Below are 20392 nucleotides of genomic sequence, written 5' to 3' on the forward strand. Positions count from 1 at the left end.
AAAAAATTTGAAACCCCTGCAGTTTATCATACTAGTCATTATCCATGAACTTTTTGAAGACCCCATGTTTATAGTCAATACCTCATGATTGCTGAGACCTAGGAATTGAAATGGAAGTTACAGTTAACAACAAGATGAACTTGGTATCCTATTTCATATGAAAAACCCATTTCATAAGAAGTTGATATAGTTCAATCTGCAAAGGACAGTTTGTATTCTTTGGGAAAATGTATTTCTACCCTCTATTCTCTCCTTTCTCTTTAGCTTTTGGTTAACTCAGTACTGGGTATTTTCTTGATCACTTATGTGAACTTTTTCTTTTCATGAAATTACATGTAGTAAATTTTTGAAAAGATTGTTAATATTAGAATGAGTACATTTTCTTGAGACAAATTAGGGAGAGGCGAGACAATAATTTATTCAGTACCTTTGTTAATGTCTGCACATGTCGATAGTGTCATGTACAATTTAGACTGACTTATAAAATTATTTTGAAAATATATTTCCAAGTTTCAGGAGCAGAGGAAAAAATGAGGAAACCGTGTTTTTTTTCTCTCTTGTATCTTCCCCCAACTTTTCAGAGGAAACTTTTGGGAGAAAAATTTCTGCTCCTTGTGGAGTCTTCTCTTGCCAGCCATGAACAAGTCTGTACAATACGTTGCCAAGGCAATGTCAAGGCCATGTAGACATAGCGAGAGAATGTGGTGTGCAGACAGGACATGATGAAAATGGATTAACAATGTGAACACGAAGTCTTTCTTTTTTTTTTCCCCCAATTGGAATGAGAATAAAATTGGCTACCCTTTGCAGGTGGTTATGCTCGCAATTCTAACATCTGTTATTATAAAGGAAGTTCATTGTAAGGCCTTTCCCCCCCCCCACACATCACCTTGTTTGAGAATGCATGATTTGTTTCTTAATTTTGTGCCAATCTTTATAACTGTACTGAGCCATAGCTAAATGGGTATTGCTACATTCAAGTTACACAAAGAAATTTTCCATTTACTCAAACCAGAGATTTTTTTCTAGAAGTTTGAATTGAAACCTTGGATACAGTCAGACCCTTCTAGATAATGATTGCAGGGATAAATGTATCCCTTGCTCCCCAAGCTACACAAATATTTGCTGCTTGAATAAATTTGCACTTGCCAGACGTGAGTGGCCACCAGCTAAACACTTACTCATTTATCTAGGACTGTGGCTTTGATTTTTTTTTTTCTTGTAAAGATTGAATTTATTTTCTTTTTTTTTTTTCATACCTTCAGGTACAATCCTGGGATTTACCCTCAGACCGTACAAAATGAGCTATCGGGAGGTCAAGTACTTCTCCTTTCCTGGGGAACTTCTGATGCGGATGTTACAGATGCTGGTCCTACCGCTAATCATCTCCAGTCTTGTCACAGGTACCCCATTGCAGTTATTTGATGCTTATTCCGAAAGATTGCTTACAAAAGCCAATGAATGCTTAAGGTTTTCTGCTGGATGCATGCTCTGTACTAGAAAAAAAAAATTACTGTCCCTTCAAAATGATGGAACAGAAGCTTTAGTAATGCATGAATGATTATAATGCTCGTGTTCTACCAATCACAAGAGGAAATGGATTTAAGCAGCAATGTAATGTGGTCTGCCTCGCCGTGGAAGAGGTGCCCAGCTAAACACCACACGACCAGCCTTCTCTCGCCACAGTGATGTAGTTGACAACAGCGTACAACAGGTCTGTTTTCTCACCCTCTTATCCCACCCAGATAACATCTGGTTGGACAGCCTATTAGCTATTGATGCAAGAATGCTTGTTCTCAGAGCCAGCAGGACTTGAGCGGGAGCCTTCCTGGAAGCCCCAGCAAGAGGTAATGCCCACAACACACTCACCAACTCTGCTGCCACCAACACTGATCTCTTCCTGGTGCACCCGCATGATTTCATTTCCTTCTCCAGTTGTCCCCCCTTCCCAACCCCATTGCCTCTTACGCTGGTGGGAGCGTGGGGAGGGAGGGGGAGGTTCTGCAATCTGGATATTTTGTCAGTTGATACTTGGATGTTTAGCAAGAGGAAGCTTTGTAGGACAGGATTCTACTTTCTGTGTCCATAAGGTATCAATTTACTCCTGCATGGCCAAAACAAGTGATTTGCGTATATGATTGGTGAACATGAATGGAGCCAAGAAGTTGCAGAAAAATGTTACTATGCTTTCCATCCTGCCTACTCCTGTTTCTGACTTAGAGAAGGGGTTTCTGTAGGCAGTGCCTGAGCAGGATGCTTTCTGGGTTTGTAACTAAAGCCCAGAGTGCAGGTATTACTGACCCTGTTGGCTTACCATCCCCTCTCTGCCTCTGTATGAACTGGCACAGAGATTCTCTTCCCCCTCCCAGGGGGTTGTCAAGGATCCCAATGATCTCCTTACAAGATCTCTGGAATGAGAACTTCTTAGTACAACTTAAAAGTCATGGGGTAACATTCTGGCTACTACATGCCTTGGAGGGTTGGCCATTGCTTGGACAAGAATTATGTCAAATTTTTCCTCAATGCCTTGCAGATTCCTGCTGGCTTCTACTTGCCTGGGGCTTTAAACAAGTGATTGCATGTGCTTGTGCTCCCAGTGGAAGGCAAATGACCCATAAAAGTCATAATTTGGGGTGCTACTTTGTGGAATTGGACTGTGCCATTGCTGACCAGGATTGGGCATAGTAGTTACTGTTCTCATCAGAGCAACTATATTAAATGCTGATTTTGAGGGAACATTCTTGTTTTCTTACTTTTTTTTTTTTTTGTGAACAGAGGGGAGGAACAAATTCATTGCAGATAACACTTCTAGAATAGAGCTCTTGCATTTATTTGGTACAGCAGGGAATTCCTTCTCATTCCTGGGGCAAACTATGCTATATGAAAAATTAGTTGTCCTTTTGCCCACTATCTCAGAGGTCCTGGATTCCAGGACCTCTTCATAAATGAAACCAATGTTTAGAGGATTTTACTTTGTAGTACTTGTGCTGTTAACCTGCTGTGTTATTCTTTAGAAAAGTAGAGAAAAAAAGTGTTCCTTCCCCTTAAGGGAGTCCCAGCACATAGTTTGTTCCTCATGTTTTTCATACTTAATCATTGACTTTTTGAAGGAATAGGAGCTTTGGTTGGAAACTTTACACAAATATATAAATGGTCAATATTTCTTAATATTTCTGTTGTTAAAGACAACAGAATTAAAAGCTTCAAACAATCGATGTAAGAGGAACTTTTAAAATATAATTTAATTGCAAGCTGGAGAAATGCTACATAGAACCATTAAGAAAATCTTCTCTCTTGGCTAGGAGTATGTTAAGACAAAGAGGCTGAGGGGCAGAAGTTAATTTGCCAAAGACATTTGTAAGGTGTCAGCCTCTACAGTGTGCTTTCCAAGCTGCATGGTAATTTAGATACTTAGGATCAATTAGAATGAATGATTAAATAAGAATTTCCTTCTTGGCTTTCAATGTTAATGATTCTAAATTTAAAAATTAGGGGTACAAAGCAGGGAGAAGGAAAGGGGAGAGCTTTTGAAAATTACAGACTCTTGAGGGACCCTGTGTGTACTGTGTCATGTTACTGGACAATGTGCTGCCTGGGTGGGGAACAACTTGGACTCCATTATTTTAGAGTAGAAAAGCAATTTCGGGTACCTGCAGTGGTCAAGCACATGGTGAATGAGTATTTGTAAAGCTGCCCTTTCTACTTAGCTTTTGTTTTCCTACTTTGATTCAGGGAACTGTTTCTCTTCAAGAAAAGCACCAGGGGCCCATGTGATGATAACTGGGAAGAATGCTGTGCTGCACAGCAATGGGGGGAGAAGGAAAGGCAAGGAGACAATCGTGACCTGGAAAGAGGCTGCTCAGCTTCAGCCCATACTGCCAGGTGTCTTCAAGGGCCAGATCTTTGTTTGCCAAGAGAATCCAAAAATTGAAATTTTTGCAAAAAATCTTCAGATTTGTAAATGTTGTTCCACTCCACAAAACAGTATAAACCAAGAAAAGCAGGCGTGATCTGTCCCTTGAGCTGCTGACATCAGATTCAGGCTTTAATGTCAATGCTAGCAATAATGTGCAATGCACTGCTAAACTGAGGCACTCGGCAGGCTCTCACTGACTTTCCATTGCTGCCCAACTCAGCCAGTGGCCACCTGAACACCGTGTGTATTGCCAGCTAAACAAAGATTGAAAAACCTCTCCACCTTATAGCTCTGACTCCATTGTGTAGTAGCTGCCCTGATCAGCACCTGGTAGGGACACCAGACTAAGAATTCAGAGATCAAGCTCACATAGAAAGCCTTTCCCAGGGGGAGCAGGCTTCAAAGACTCAGTACTCCAGTGTTGAAACTCCCCAGAGGCTGTGCAGATAAAAGATCAAATGCACTAAGACATTATTGTGTGTGTCTTAGGCACTGTATTTTGGAAGATTTTAGGACATTTTCTATGCACTTACACAAAACACACATTTTATACTTCAAGTGTATACTTTTGAGTTGTCGTTCTGATAACCCTCTAAGCCACTGTCTCCTTTTCCTGAATCTGAAATTCCAATCTTTCCAAACATCCTTGATATGTGCTAACATTCCAGAAACTCCCAGAGAGACGCTGGGGGAAAAGCCTTATAGATACATTTTTACTCAGGTACATATTTTCCTGAACAAGGAGAATCGTGCCTGTGCCAACATACCATACAATAGACATTTGGCAATCATTCCTATTGACTGGGTCAAGATAGGCATCCAGAGTGGATATTTCATTCCCAAAGTATGAGTTGGTTTGGCTGGCTCGGCCTGATTTGGTTCACTGGACACTACTTAAATGCCTTGTCTGGTTGTGCTGTGTGGTCATACCTACCACCTCCTCCTGACAAATCTTGAAGAGCTGGAGCTTGCTTCAGTTCTCATTCTGAGTGTGCACAGCCCCTCAGTGACTCACCTGAGAAGCCATCTTGGGTATCACCCTAGTTCTCGGAAAATGGGGAGCTTCTGTGAGGTGGGGTAAATTCTAAGTAGAGGGGTTGAGTGTGGAGTAGCTGCAGCAAAAGCAGCAGCAGTGTTTGGGGGTGCACAGCTGGTCACTGGGCTCTAAGTATGTCAACCACTGGAATCTAGATACTGAACACACTCAGATGTCCCCTAGGAAGTTGAGCAAGAGTTATGGAGGAGAGAAATGCCCTGCATCTCAACTCATGCAAGGTACACACACATTCTATTCCAGATCCAAGTAAAAGGGAAATGAACCTGGTTCACTGTAGTTCCAGAAAGGAGAGTTTTGTTCTTGAATGCTGTACACTGACAACACAGAAGTTAAACTCCACATGGAGGTTCCGTCAAATGCCCAAAAAGCTTCACATATGACCTCCATCCTGTTGTATATTCAGTTAGGATCCCCGCCCACATCCTTGCCTTACAGAGGGGCTGACCCACGTGGGAGCAGCTTTCCATTTTGCTTTTTGACTTCTGGACCTTGCTTGCGGGTCCTTCCCTGGCCTCCTCCCACACACTCTCAGCCAACTTTCTGGTGCTCTCGTGGAGGAAATCTGTCAGCCAGTGTGTGAATGTATGTTCACTGTTTCTAACCAAATCCTGTTCTTTCTCGCCTGTGAATATATTTATGCCTCTGCTTTGAATTCTTACTTCTGTAGGGGCTAGAACTAGGAATCAAAATCAAGCCTTACACGATCTTAATAAAGGCTGATGTTTCATACCACCAGAACCACTGGGCTTCTGTCCCTTTGGGAAATCATCCTTACAAATGTCCCTTCCAAGTGACCCAGCTTGCTCCTGAGCATCCTCAAAAATGAGCGCTTTAGAACCCATGTGCCCTTGAGAAACAATTCTGCCCAAAGCAAAAACAAATTTTAAAAATCAGTCGTGGCTGCTTTACCTGAGAGAACAGGATAAAAACAGTAACTGTTGCACCTCTATGTAGGCTCCTTTTCTGGGAAGTGGTCTTTATAGAAAGAGCAAAGTCTTGTCCACACTCCCAGGCAGGGGTCCATACAGCATTGCCTTTGATTTCAAGTATAGGTTATAGGGAAGCTGTCGCAATGGAGCCCTTGACGTCCCGCACAGAAAGGAGAGTGTCTTCAAATTCTTGGCCACAGGAACCCACCTGGCCAACACCAACCTTGAATTCCAGATGGAACAGCACATCTAAAGAAGGAAAGGGGATGGCCTCCACATCATCAACTTCAAGAGGACCCGAGGGAAGCTTCTGTTGGCAGTGCATTGCAATTGCAAACCCCGCTGACGTCAGCGTGGTTGCCTCCCAGAACACTGGCCAGAGGAGTCACTCCTATCGCTGGCCATTTCACAGCTGGAACCTTTACTAACAGATCCAGAGCGCATTCCAGGAGCTGCGGCTTCCAGTGGTGACCAGTCCCAGGAGTGACCATGGTTCCTCACAGAGGCGTCAATTCGTGAACCTGCCCACCATCACACTGCAGCGTAGACTTTCCTCTGTACTACATGGACATTGCAATCCTGTGCAACAAGAGCTCACCGGGGGACCTGGTGTGGATGCTGGCCCACGAGGTTCGGCACGTGCTTGGTGTCATCTCCTGTGAACGCCTGTAAGTGGTCATGACTAATTTTTGCTTCTACCAAGGTCCTGAGGAGACTGAAAAAGAAGAGTAGACCACTGATGTAAAGGCTGTGACCACAGAGGAATTTCAGGGTGAGTGGACCGCCCTCACGCAACCAGCCCAAGTTTGCAGACCGCTCTGAAGGCATGCAGGTGCCCTCTGTGCCCATTCAGCAGTTCACCAATGAAGACAGGTCAACAGCCCCATGGCTCAGGCTACCAAATGGGTAGAAATAATCGCCAAGTGGTCTTAAGCCGATCTTCGGTCTCGGAAGCGGACATGGACATGGAAATGAAATTTATGGAAAATAAACACTAAAAAAAAAAAAGAGCAAACTAAGGTGTGTAGTCAGTCACATCTCCCACAAGAGAAGCAAAAACCAAAGAAAATGATTTAGGCAATTCTTCGCTCTTGGGTATATTGGTTATAGTCTTGCAAAAATAAGAGCTAAACTCAAGAGAAACTTAACATTTTAAATTAGTCATTGTTGTGGCTCTGATGTATAGCTGAGGCCGCTTTGAATCCTTCAAGCACTGCAGGATAGGAAAGAGTCTGGATTTTTCCCCTTCTTTCTGGTCCACACTGCGTTGAAATGCAAAGGTATCTCAGGAGGTGAGGAGTTTGAATTTCATTCTCTGCTATGGGAGATGTGGGTATTGTGGGTTGTTGCGAGGATCTATGCCTGATGTGTGGCAGGTGCTCCTTTAGTGGTGGCTGCTGGCTGCAGGAGCAGCAGCAGGAGAAGCTGTTCTGGCCGTGTGCAACACGCAAATGGAAATGTTAGAGATGACAGAACCCGCGTGAGCTGCCACAAGCCTCACTTGTCTGATCTCTACAGTACCGACTTGCTTATTACTGTAAATTGAAGGAACCCTGAAGTTAACTGGGAGCCCAAGAGCATTCCTTCTGCACCACTGACGAGAGTAGTTTCTGCCCTGCAGCATGGGGCTTGATTACCATATCACAGCTGCACAGCTCTAAATATTATCATTGGTTACACAACTGCCCTGTCTTCCTGAGAGACCGGGCCCCACTGCGTGGCACCCTGGAGTCTTCTGGGCAGCAAATTCCACACGCCTCTCGCACACTGTGAGTAAAAGCTCTGGCCAACCGTGAGTCACAAACAGCCTATCTCGGCACTCAGACCTATTCCACAGCAGCCTTGAGACCAAGCGATCTTGAGGAGGCTGCAGCCAAGGTCCTCGGCAGCCAGAAAGCTGTTCCTGCCTCATTGTTTCCAGGACTGTTCACAGGAGGGATGGAGGGAGCCGAGCTATACCCTTCCTCAGAGCTGGTGCAAGTAGGATATAGTGAGAGGAACCACTGTGGGGTGTGTGTGTGTAAAGCACTAACCAGCTTTTTATTATGTAGAAAGGGAATTTAATGAGTTGCTACTTTGTGTTTTTCATGAATTTGGTTTTTGGTCATAGAAGTGTGGTCATTCCAGAAGCTACTCTTCTGTTGAAGACTCCTTTGTTCTGAAAGTACTTGTTGAGAAGGTTATATACCAGGGACATTCCTGGGACAGAAGACAGCAAAGTGGGGAAGGCAAGGTTTTGGGCTGGACATTGGCTGCCTGTGTCCCATGGAAGGATCCCTGGGTCTTGGTACTGGCTTCTCCACTTACCCTCCAGCTTCCTGCTAACGCATACCTGGGAAGACAGAAACGACCTGGATCCCTGCTTCCCATGTAGGAGACCAGGCTGGAGTTCTAGGCTCCTGGCTTTGACCTGGCACTATCCCACTGTTGCAGGTATTTGGAGAGTGAACCGGTAGTTGAATCTCTTGCTCTCTTTTTCTTGCCCATGTGCGCACTGAGTCATTCTTCCTTTCAAACAAATCCAAATAAAAATTTAAAAAGACAAGGATCCTATCTGATTATTAGACCCCATGATTGCAACATTCGGATAGTGGGAACACAGGTAGTAGGAACTGCATGGAGAAGTAGGGAAGGAACCAGGAGCCCGTCTCTCTTCCCCTGTCTCCAGCTCCAGGCTCTCTTGCCAGGAAATCATCCTGTAAGCAGGAGACGAGAAGCCATTTGCTTTTACTCTTGCATTACTTTCCTCAACCAAAGTGTTTGACCATTACATGCAAAAGGAGCCAAAGACAAGCCCTGTAAGTTTCCCAGCAAAAGCTACCCTAAGGAATGTGGCTGCACAAATGGGAAGTCGAGGGGACATGCTTGATGGGATTTCAACCACAGGAACCATTCCTTTCAGAGTAGTTGGAGACTCCAGGCTGTCCCAAGTAAAAGAAGTGATACTACACAACCATACTTGAGCTGGAATCTGCTCTGCAGCATCTCAGAAGGTGGCCATGCAGTGCTGCCTGAACCTTCCCTTAGTGCCACTGCTGAGCTGTGTACCGCTCCTTCAGGGAGACCTCCAGATCCTCCCTGTGCCCTGTGGAGTCACCAAGGATGGCAGTTTTCCAGCTGGTAGCAGGGGCACACCTGACTGTCTCAGGGGCACAAGCTTGGTGTTCCAGTTATATTGTGCCCCTCAGTCCTCCCCACCCTGGCCACATCCGTATGTGCCACTGTGTTCCCAGAACTGATCCTGGCACTTCCTGTGTCCTGTACCTGGGAAGGGACAGTGGTCTCAATATAGGCTGAGGTTGCGACGGCTCTTTAACCATCAGCAACAAACCATTGGCTTAAAGGAACAAAGCTTGTGGTCAATGAAACTGCAGAATTAGATGTTTATGAAGATTTTTGTGGTGAAAACTTGAACAGTTCTTCAGTAGAAAGCTGAGAGGCCCCAGGCTCATGGCTTGGCAGAATGGTAGGCTACTTTCCAAAGGGCTTAGGCCTGAGAGAGTTGGCAACGCTTAGCCGTTGACTGCAGCAGCTTCCAGTTGGCCAATGGCTTTGTGTCTGATTTGCATTATGGACTTTTTATTTAGTTGAAGGACAGAATGAGAGCTCTCATCCACTGGTTCACTCCCCAAATGCCTAAAATTGCCAGTACTGGAAAGGGCCAAAGCTCTGCACTGGGAATACAGTTTAGGTCTCCCATATGGGTGGGAGGGACACATTGTTGGAGGCATGAGCACTGACTCCCAGGGTCAGCATTGGCAGGAAGCCAGAGTCGGGACAGTCAGGTTTCAGAGCCATGTGCGTCTCCGGTGAGATAGTGCTGTCTTAGCAGCTAAGCTAACCACCCACTGCTAGCTCATGCTTTTAGCCAGTTCTGGCTTGGAAAAAAGGTTTTTGAAGTTTTTAAAAAAATAGAAAATTTTAAAGCTTTCTTGACTTCTAAGGAAAATAAGAGTTTTTTTCCCTCCTCTTAAAGGATCAACTTGATAATGTCCTCAGCTCTCTGAAGGGTAGGAATCGGTGCCTTTGTTCTGTTGATACGATATTTTTTGGCAGAGCAAGTTCCCATTCAATTTGAACCTGGAGGTTTGTACTTGAGGACCAGGGGTGCAGGAAAGCTTTGGGGATGGAGGTCATTCCTGAAGTGAGGCAGCCCTTCAGATAATCCATGGCCAGTGTACACTGGGAAAACTCAGTGCATGAAGTTCAAAACCTTTGTGCATCAATATTTACCTTGTGATCCCAGAGCATAATTTTTTGAAGTATCCTCATGCTATCTCACTCACACTAATTTCACCATGTGCAAATAGTGCCCCAATTTCAGACCCTCTTTCTCCAAACATTCTCCAGTCACTTGCGCTGAAAGGGGCTTCGGGAACTAACATTGCTTTATAGTACTCCAGCTGATGGGAAACGCAGCAGGCTTTCTGTGGCAGTGTCACAGGCAGTATCCTGTCAGCCCTCTGCTCAGTGGTCATCTCAAGATAAGCAGAAAGTCAGCTTTGGTGTTGTGATTCTCTGCTATTGGACTGATGTGCCAGAATATTTTGAGTCTGGAAAGAATCTAGGTTCCCAAGCCTTTTGTTTCTGCAAATACTTGCACTAGGCAAGATGAACTTCTTTTAGCGTCATGGTGAACGTCCCTGCAACAACCTTAAGTGCCCAGCCTCGAAGACAACGCATTACCTCATCGCTTTGCATAGGCACTTACCTGCACAGAACTGTTAAATAATGGGCTTTCTCATATGCGGAGCAAGGTTTCGCCATTTTGGTTTTTCTTGAGTTTCCACCTGGTTTTTCTTCAAAGAGAAGTAGCTTCCCTTAAGTTACCAAGGGAGTTTCCTCTGATACTGGATTAGAAGTGGTCAATGTCCAAGCTCTCTGAGCCTCCAGAAGCAAGTGATTAAATCAGAAAATATGTTGGCTAATCTTTTATGAAGAATTCTATAAAGTCAAGAGGAATGATGCATTTGACATCATGATTAATACTCTGCTTGGAGATTTCAGTCATAGCTTTGCTTTCATGTCTAGCTTCCTACTAATGCGCACATGGGGACAACAGCACATGATGGCTCACAAACTTGGTTCCTGAGTTCTGAGTTTGTAGCATTAGCCTAGCCCAACCTCAGCTGTTGGAAGTATTTGAACAATGGACTAGTAGGTGGGAGCACTATCGCAGTCTCTCTCTCTCTCTCCTCTCTCTCCTCCTATGTTTTAAATAGTTTTTTTTTTAAGTGAGCAGAGCAAGATGATAACTTTCTTGACTCAACCTGTTAACATGACATCCATATTACCAGGACTTTTCAGTATGCTGGGAGGGAAGAAAACTATAGGAAGCAACCATTTAAACAAACCACAATTACCTTTATTGGAAAGGCAGACTTACAGAGAGGGAGGAAGGGAGGGAGGGGGAGAGAGAGAGAGAACTTTATCCACTGATTGACAATGGCTGCAATGGCTAGAGGTGAGCTGATCTAAAGCCAGGAGCTTCCACACACTGGTGCAGGCTCCCAAGGCTTTGGGCCATTATCCTATGCTTTCCTAGGTCACAAGGAGGGAATTGGAAGGAAAGTAGAGCAGCCAGGACACAAACTGGTACCCACAGGATGTCAGCATTTGGCAGGTGGAAGATTAGCTATTAGAGCCATCATGCCAGCGCCATAAACATACAATGTTATTTCATCTGTAATCCCCCTGTAACTCTTTTCCCACCTATAGCACTCTGACCTATATCCCTATATCCCTTTCCTCTATTGGTTTCTTTCCCACCTATAGCACTCTGACCTATATCCCTTTCCACTATTGGTTTCTTTTGAAGCAATTACCAGGTATTTCATTATATTTCTAAAAGCAAAGGCAACATAAGGTGATACAGTAAAACAATGTTGACATAGCTTATGTTCTTTAATGGCCCATTACAAACACAGAACACCTATACCAAGCATTGGCAATTGCTTGAAGAAATAATTGCAAGCTAAGCTTGATTCTTCTCTCCATTTATGGTATAAATTTCTGTACTAGTGCTTTATGCTAATCACCAAAAACCTCCTGCAGCCAAAACATGATACAACTTTAGTAGGAGATGATGCAATAGCATATTTATGCTATGAAATTCGGGGACACGATTTTTTCATTATAGCAGAGTTAGAGTCTATGTGCACACTTTATACTTGCTCTTTTTTCCAAAGTCCTTCCTACTCCAAAAAAGTATGGTAATCTGATTATGTCACTTGTGTTGATAATCCTTTCTTTGCAAATTTCCTGTAGTATGTTCCTGTGCTTTAATGTTTCTTCGCTTAATTGTAATTGAGCCACAATTTGAATGTACTATTCTCTAAGGTGTTTGTGCTAGGAGCTTTTAAAAGCTAACTTTCTGAAATTATGTCATAAAATGTTCTGGGTTTAGGGGTATGGCATAGTGAGGGTACAGCATCAACCACCAGCTGTGATACTGACATCCGTATGGGTGTGGGCTGCCGGACTGCTGATCCAGCTCCTGCTAATGAGCCTGGGGAAGGAACAGAGGACGGCCCAAGTGCTCACATGAGACGTGCAGATGAGACTCTGGGCTCCAGCCTGGCCCAGCCCCAGCCATGAAGCCAACTGGAGGGAGAACCAGCAGATAGAAGCTATCTCTGTTTTTCTCTCTCTACTCCCTCTTTCTCCCTGGGTTTCTCTGTGTTTTACTCTGCCTTTCAAGTAAATAGATATTAAAGTTTTTTTTCCAAAGTATAAAATATTGATCTACAGAAAAAACGTTAATATCAGCATAGTTAACTATACAATAGATATTTAAGGGGAAATGGAAATATTAATAGCATCTATACTAGAATCTTGGCCATTTTCTTTTTTTAAGATTTATTTATTTTTATTGGAAAGTTAAATATACAGAGAGGAAGAGAGACAGAGAGCCTCAATCCAATGATTCACTCCCCAGGTGGCTGCAAGTGTCAGAGCTGGGCTGATCCAAAGCCAGGAGCCAGGTGCCTCTTCCAGGTCTTCCACATGGGTGCAGGGTCCCAAGACCCTGAGCCATCCTTGACTGCCCTCCCAGGCCACAAGCAGGGAGCTGGATGGGAAGTGGGGCCACCAGGATTAGAACCAGTGCCCATTTGGCATCATGCGCAAGGTGAGGACTTTGATTACTAGGCCACGGCGCTGGGCCCAGCCATTTTCTTTTGTACTTTGGAACAGAAATTAGTAGTCTTACCTTGATACTCTAACACTGCTGAAAGCTTTCCTTTGGCTCCAAACATAGTTTTAGAGCCAGACATCAATGCAGGAGTCCTCAAACAAAAATCACCACACTCATGGGTAAAAAATATTTTGCCTCAAATTCTGTAAGGCAAAATTCAAACACATTTACTGTGAGATGATAAGCCTCATGTACAGTGAGAAGTAAAACTGGGAAGGGCTATTTCCCTAAGTACTGTCAACTGCTAAATCAAAGCATGCCTGACCATCTCAAACACAATTTAGATTTAATGCTTAACAGCTTTCAAGCCCTTTTTCTGTTAGCATTTCATCAAGTAAAAGGTAAGAAAGAATAAAGAAATTTCTAAGAAGTCTTCAAGTTGAGAGAATGAATTTGTTAACCTTAACGTGTTCTTTCTTCTTCCTGGCACACAGCATCATTATTTGATTTTAGAAAACCATTTGGATTTTGCTTTTGGAATGCAGATGTCCTATGGGAACATGACATGAAGTCATGGTATAATTTCCCATTAAATAAGCATCTGAATTCAAAAACTCCCAAGTGAGCGCAAGGGTCTGACATAAACACCACACAAGCACTTTTTACTTAAGTGAAAAACGCTGGTATTAGTGAATATCAAACTTCCCATTGCTAGAAACAAACTGCAAATGACACCACCACCTCCCCTTGTTCCTTAAGATGATAGCACTGGGATGAGTGTTAGGCCAGCACTGTTAAGATGCTGCAGAGGGCCCCAGCGCAGTAGCCTAGCAGCTAAAGCCCTTGCCTTGCATGTACTAGGATCCCATATGTGCACCGGTTCTAATCCTAGTGGCCCTGCTTCCCATCCCACTCCCAGTTTGTGGCCTGGGAAAGCAATCATTGATGGCTCAAAGTCTTGGGTTCCTGCACCCGAGTGGGAGACCTGGAAGAGGCTTCAGGCTCCTGGTTTTGGATAGGCGCAGCTCCAGCAGCTGCAGTCGCTTGGAGAGTAAGTCAACCAGATGAGAGACCTTCAACTGGAGGGAACACCTGAGTCCACATTAGTTTCCGAGTTTCATACCTCTAATTCCATTTTCTTGCCAGCAGGTGATGGTTCAAGTAATTGGGTTCCTGTCCCTAACCGGGGAGATGTGGGTTGGACTCCTGGATCCCAGCCTTAGTCCTGGTCATTGCAGGCATTTGAGGAGTGAACCAGCAGAAGGGAGAACTCTTATATAAAAAGTTTCTAAAATTATCAGACCTAGTTTATTTTTAAAACCACACTTATGACTCGAACTCCACATCTTGGAAAAATGATTTCCACTGCCTTTTGCCCATCAGTAGGAAACAGCCAAAGTGAAGCTTCCCAGGAAAGCCAAACTGAGCATTCGTTATCACCTGTCATGAATTCCTAGCAGGGGCTACAGAAACTTTACTTTTACCTAAGCAGTATGTCGTAGTATAAATTATGACTAATTTCTGAATACATCTACAACCCCAGCCCACCTCTCATATCCACGCTGACAGCTTTCAGAAATGTAAGGAATGTAAAAGAGTACTTCAGAAAGTTTGTGGGAAAATAAAGTTAAAAGAAAACTTCATTTTGGTGCCAAAAAAAAAAAATCTTAAAATCCATACTTTTTTCATATTTCATAATGTGCGTCTTTCATCATCAACTTTTTGAAAAATGTTTGCACAAAATTCAACATTTTTGGCACCAAAATAAAGTTAACCTTTCGGTCCATTTCCACAGGATTTCTGATGTTTCTTCATACGTGCTGGCTAAAAGTCATTCCTTTGTGTTCATGAAAGAAGTTGCCCCACAGAAACAACTGATACAAACTAAATGTCAGCCACTTAATACTTGAAAAGAAAACTGTGCAGTAAAGGGGGGAAGATGGTTGGGAAGGCGGTGTCAAAAGAGGCAGCAGTGTCTGGCTTCAAAGCCTCCGTTGGCGCAAGGGCAGGGGGCCGGCTGGCTGACGGTTTGGTCCGAGGATATGCTGGAATTCCAAAGAACACTGACAGAGGATTGTGCGGACCCTCCTGAATAACAAGGACTGGCTTTTTTCACGAAGGGTTGCTGGTTGGTTTCCTCTGTTTATTTTGCTTTTTCAGATTGTCTCTTCTGTGTTGAAATCCACACAAGGGGCATAAAATTAAAAACCATCCAGAGGATAAACAAAATATCCTAGCTTTTTGGAAACCGAAATGTTAGGCATTGCTCAGTTACCGTCTGCCGGCAGTGGTTGGACAAAACCACAGTCTGGGCTGTGTGTGCCCTTTGTTCTCCAGCCCGTGACTTGCTCTCAGTGGCTCCCCAAGTGCAAGCTGCATGAAGGCAGACAGCCTGTCTCTATTTTGCTGGAGTTTTTGCTGTCAGCACCTCAGTAGAAGCCACCCAGGGGTTTCAAGCCATTCTGTGAGCGAGTGTTCATGTTGATAACGATGATTCAGCTCCCTAATGGAAAGGTATTTTCCCCTGAGAAAAACATTTTCTTGGTGTCATTCTCTCAAAGGAGAAAATTTCACCAAGTGGTTCCTAAACCTTGGAGAACTTTGTCTTCATAGTACACACGAATCGTTCAAGGAGTTGTGAGAAAACAGTTTGTTGACATTTTGCAGGTCCAAGTCATCCCTGCCTCAGTGCACCGTGAGGGAAGCACAACTTACTGAGCTGCTGGGGTATAAAGGCCAGGCACAGCACCTGTCCCATGAGTGACTCGTTCTCCCCTTTGAAATCATCCATTCCGAAGTCCTGACGCTCTGGTATCTCTTCCAGTAAAATGTGGTCCCACAGGACACTACAGAATAACACGTTTTCATTTGTTTTTCTCTGATTACGTTGCTAGAAATACATGGGTGTTTGGTAGTTTGAATATACTTGGGTCACTTTTCTCTTAAAAAACTCCTCGAGCACTGTGAGTTCTCAACCAACACTCACTGCTGACCAACTTCTATTTTCAGCCGCATGCCAGTCACAATGCAAACTTTGAAGGAAGACATGAATGAAATGGTCTGCAGTGTGAAGAAAAAAAAAAGACAAAAATAGCTGTAGTGAGTTTCTCTGACCAAAGCATCCTCGATCCTCCAAAACACGCATTTTCCCTCTGGACATTCAGTGGAGATACACTCCATTTCGAAGTTTTTTGTTGGGGAGAGTATTTCCTTTGGCTTTCAGATGAGCGGGAGGTGGAAACGAGCCCACTGTGTAAATGCAATCTGAGTCCATTTCACTTTGGAATGTTGTTGCTAATGTTCCACCAGTCAGCCAACCCATGCTGAAAGAGCCGTGTATAAAAATTAAGATAGAACTGATAGCTCTTCCAGGGATGGATAATTCTGTCAACATCAGAAGGCAGCAAATCTTGCTGAAGGGCTTTTCCTTAAGGATCTATTTTATTTTGTGCTTACAACTGAAATCCGTTTTTTGAAAAAAGGCAGCAGTCACTCTAAATTATTAGACTTTAAAAGGGAACAGTTTCTTTTATCACAGTTTATTCAGTAACTTTCTCATTAGCATATCTTGTTTGATATGTATTTGAAAGGGAGAGAGATAGCTTTCATTTATTCACTCCCCAGACACTCCCAATACCTGAGACTGGATCAGGCTAAATCCAGGAGACAGGAATTCCAGCCCAGACTCCCAAGAGTAGCAAGGGCCCAAGCACTTGAGCTGTCATCTACTGCCTTCCAGGCATGTTAGCATGAAGCTAAATCAGAAGCAGAGGCAGGATTTGAATCAGGCACTCTGAGATCAGGACATCCCAACTGACAGCTTAAGCCACTGCACTACAGTACCCACTCATTTCTCATTTCTTTCTTTGGCCTTGTTTTTTTAATTGTGCACTGTTTCTTGTGGAATGGGAGAGTAAGAGTTAATGTAAAATAGTCTGCATGTCTGTGTGATCACTTAGGTTTTTCTTTTAATTAAGGCTTTAATTAGCAATGAGCTTACCACTTGATTTGTACTTGTCCCTTCTCTGAGGACCAAGCACATGGCTAGATGTACAAAGAATCATTATTTGTCTAAACTCCTTTCCATGATTAAGTTTTAAAGGAGGAGGACCCTGCCTTGGTGTTGAAAGGAAATGAATGCAAATTTCTGTATCCTGTGTGTCTAAAGGAAGAACCATACTACTCTGAGCAACAAACTTTAATATCAAAATGTAAACTTTTTACTAATGTAACTTTGAATATAGTTCAGTTGATTCCAGTCTGCAAAATCTTTTTTTTAAACTCTTTTGGCCTTGTGGTACTAAGTACTAAGTCACTGTTACCAGCGCCGCTACAAGCACAGATAGTCCATATCACAGGAAAAAGTGCAGCTTCACCAGGAAAGAGATTTGGGAAAGGGCTTTGTAAAAGCATGAACAGCTCAGAGAATGAGTAGTCAGCGGAGATAGCAATTTTTATCTTTTACCACATGTGTTGTGAAAAGATTCAGGGGGGGGGAAAAGTGTAGGGCTTTGATCTTTCATGACCTTAATTTTATTAATGACCTAAGATTTCAGTGCAAGGGAAAAAATAACGCAAAGCCCACCCAACACATATGTCTATAGCATATATAATGAGCAGTACTGATTGGATAATGCCGCTGTTATATTCTTTCTGTGTGTTTAACTGTAAAAGTCACAAAATTGCCCTCGCTGAATTAATCTGATTGGATCACTGGCAATGGATTCTCTGAGAATTTTGTTATCTCTATCACAAAACAAAGCAAAAAAAAAAAAGAACAAAAACCAGACAATTGGTGTAAATTCCTACTTCTAAGCCTCCAGATGAAAACACAATCCTATCTTCTGTTGGGCAACAAGGCAGTTTGAAAAGTGACATCAAACGCAGGGCTATACCTTTTCTGTAGTTTGTTATTTGACTTTTAGATATTTCTGTCCCTCTCAGGAACTTCATTCCACCAGATTTGTTGTAAAATAACGTCTGACTGTGTTGAAAAGACAAGGTATAGCTTATTTTGAGAAAATATCCCAAGTCCAGATCCATGGCTCTTAAATTTTTTTCAATTACAACATACTTGAAGGATTTTAAAATTCTTCCAGTCATGCATAGTGCTTAATGTAATCTCTTGTTTTTATTTTTATTTTTGCTGTTGGTAGTGAAGGTGCAGAGGAAGCTATAGGTTCTATAGGTTAAGGGACTCCAAGGGTTATTCTAATAATTTTTCTCATTTTCTAGCCCTTGAGTAAGTTGTCCCTTCCTAGTTGGGAATCCAGTTTCCCAAAAGTAATGAATCATAAAATGTTCCATCACAGATTGTTTGAGCACCTTTAAACTTTGTTCCGAATTTTAGAAACATGAACTTCACTTTTATGAAGAGATTCTGGAATCAGATGGAAGTTGAGTTTGTGTTGGTTTACCTGTTTTATGGGCATCCACCTCTTAGTGCAGAGGCAGGTGGGGAAACCAGATTAAATGTTGGGTGAACCTGTCCAGAGTGTCTCTGGGATGAGAGCAGAAACCCTCCCTCCTGAAATCAGGGTGGGAACTTCCTATAGTCTGAGAAAAGGGCCGGTTCCAGTTAGTCATTTATCTGCCTCTGAGAATTCTTTCCCGCAGACATAATCTTCATACCCATTATCACTTACTTTAAAATTGGTAATAATCTTTTAATAATGTCCTCTAGTCCATTTCGGAAACTTATCATTTTCTTTCTCTTTGTAGAGTTTGAGTCAGTCTACATTCATACATTGAATTTGTTCCAGTCTTATAGTCTGACTCTTTCCCTCTCCTGTCTTCTCCCTCACCTTTACCCTCAATGCTCGCCCCTTTTTTTCTCTTTTTCTCACCTTTGCTCCTCCCATTTTACTCAAAAGGGATATCTTCCTTCCGCTGGTTCACTCCTCAAATGCCCTCCACAGCTGGGAATGGGCTAGGCCAAAGCCAGGAGCCTCGAATTCAATGTGTGCCTCCACCATGGGTGGCCGAGATCCAAAGGTTTGAGCCATTACCCACGATGTCTCAAGATGAGCATTAGCAGGCAGCTGGAGGCAGAAACAAAGCAGCTGAGATACAAACCTGGCTCTGCAAGGAGGGTTATGGTCATCCCGAGCAGTGCTACATGCCCTCTGCACGCATGACATGCCTCTTTCATAAGATTTTATTTTTAACATCGTCCTCCGTTTCTCATTGCTTTTCATTTGTGAAAGTCACAGGGATACAAGCAGAAGTCCACAGGTGGAGGGTACTTTGAAGAACCTCAGTAACCACAGCATTTGGGAGCTGGTATAAATTAATCAACCAATGAATATCGAATTAGGACCATCCTGTGCTACAGTGCAATTGCTACTTCCATATACCTACAGTGAGAAAGAGCAGCCAACAAATATAACTAAAACTGTTGGCAAAATAAGCTTGTAGACAAAGCTTTCATAATTCTTGCCCCATCTCCCTGCCAAAAAGGAGCCACTGGTCCTTTTTAAGTTACTAAGAGTTTACAGAGACAATTCATTACTATGAAGTCAGTGGGAGCATGTGGAATAAGTGGATTCTTGCTCTAAGAATGGAAATATGGAGATGAATTTAGCTATTTTAGATTCAGAGAAAGTAGTAAAGCTATTTAAAATGATTGGTTGGATTTTTTTTTTCTTAGCCCAGTAAGCGTAAAAACTAAGGACCAGAAACTCAGCCCTCTCCTTAGATCACTCCTGCACCCCATAGCCCTGTTGATCTGCCTCCTTAACTCCCTTCCAGCTATGTCCACCCCCTTCACCTGAGTCCAGGCAACTTCCTGCTTTACAATGACACGTCCAAATGTTCAGGAACTAAAATGTGTATCAAAAAACTTTGGGTTTTTAAAATTTTACACCGCAATGAACTTAGGCCTTAATTCCATTGCTCACCAACTTTGTGAAGTACCCTTGCATGATTACTTCTTTCCTGTCTCTGTCTTCCTCCCACCAACCAGGGGCTTGCTCTTCCACTACCCACCTCTTTTTACGTGAAGACCTTCTGATCTTCCTAAAACTCCACTCTGACCTCATTCCCTGTGTGGCCTTTAGAATAAAAGCTGACTATCTCAGCATAGTTTAGGTAGTTCCTGTGTGTCCTTCCACTTGATGACACTCCAACTCCCCAGACACCAACCCCATATCCCCCAGGACTCCTGCCCCGGGGTCTGCCTCTCCCCTCCAGGCCCTGCATACCCTCTGTCTTACCTTGTATGTCACTTCCTCCAGGAAACCTCCCCCAGTACATTGTAATTAGACAGCCCCGATATTAAGCTCTATCTTCAGCCAACCACAAAAGTGTCATGAGAGGAGGGGTCGTTTTGGTCAGTATCTTGGCATTCCATCATG

The 20392-nt window shown here is 43.3% G+C and overlaps 1 protein-coding gene across 4 annotated transcripts in view; it reads left to right on the forward strand.

Annotated features, from left to right (window-relative positions):
- The window catches only part of SLC1A3 (solute carrier family 1 member 3), a 72212-nt gene that overhangs the window by 22912 nt on the left and 28908 nt on the right, over nt 1–20392 (forward strand). For 3 of the 4 annotated variants that reach the window (XM_040977665.1, XM_040977666.1, XM_040977669.1), the window contains one exon: nt 1266–1403. The exons of the other annotated variant lie outside the window; for it this stretch is intronic. In XM_040977665.1, the coding sequence (XP_040833599.1) occupies nt 1266–1403 (138 nt within the window). The remainder of the gene's footprint in view (nt 1–1265; nt 1404–20392) is intronic. 4 annotated transcript variants of the gene reach the window in all.

Source organism: Ochotona curzoniae, unplaced genomic scaffold, assembly GCF_017591425.1.
Source record: "Ochotona curzoniae isolate NIBS_2020 unplaced genomic scaffold, NIBS_Ocur_1.0 contig_2754, whole genome shotgun sequence".
Classification (NCBI taxonomy): Eukaryota; Metazoa; Chordata; class Mammalia; order Lagomorpha; family Ochotonidae; genus Ochotona; species Ochotona curzoniae.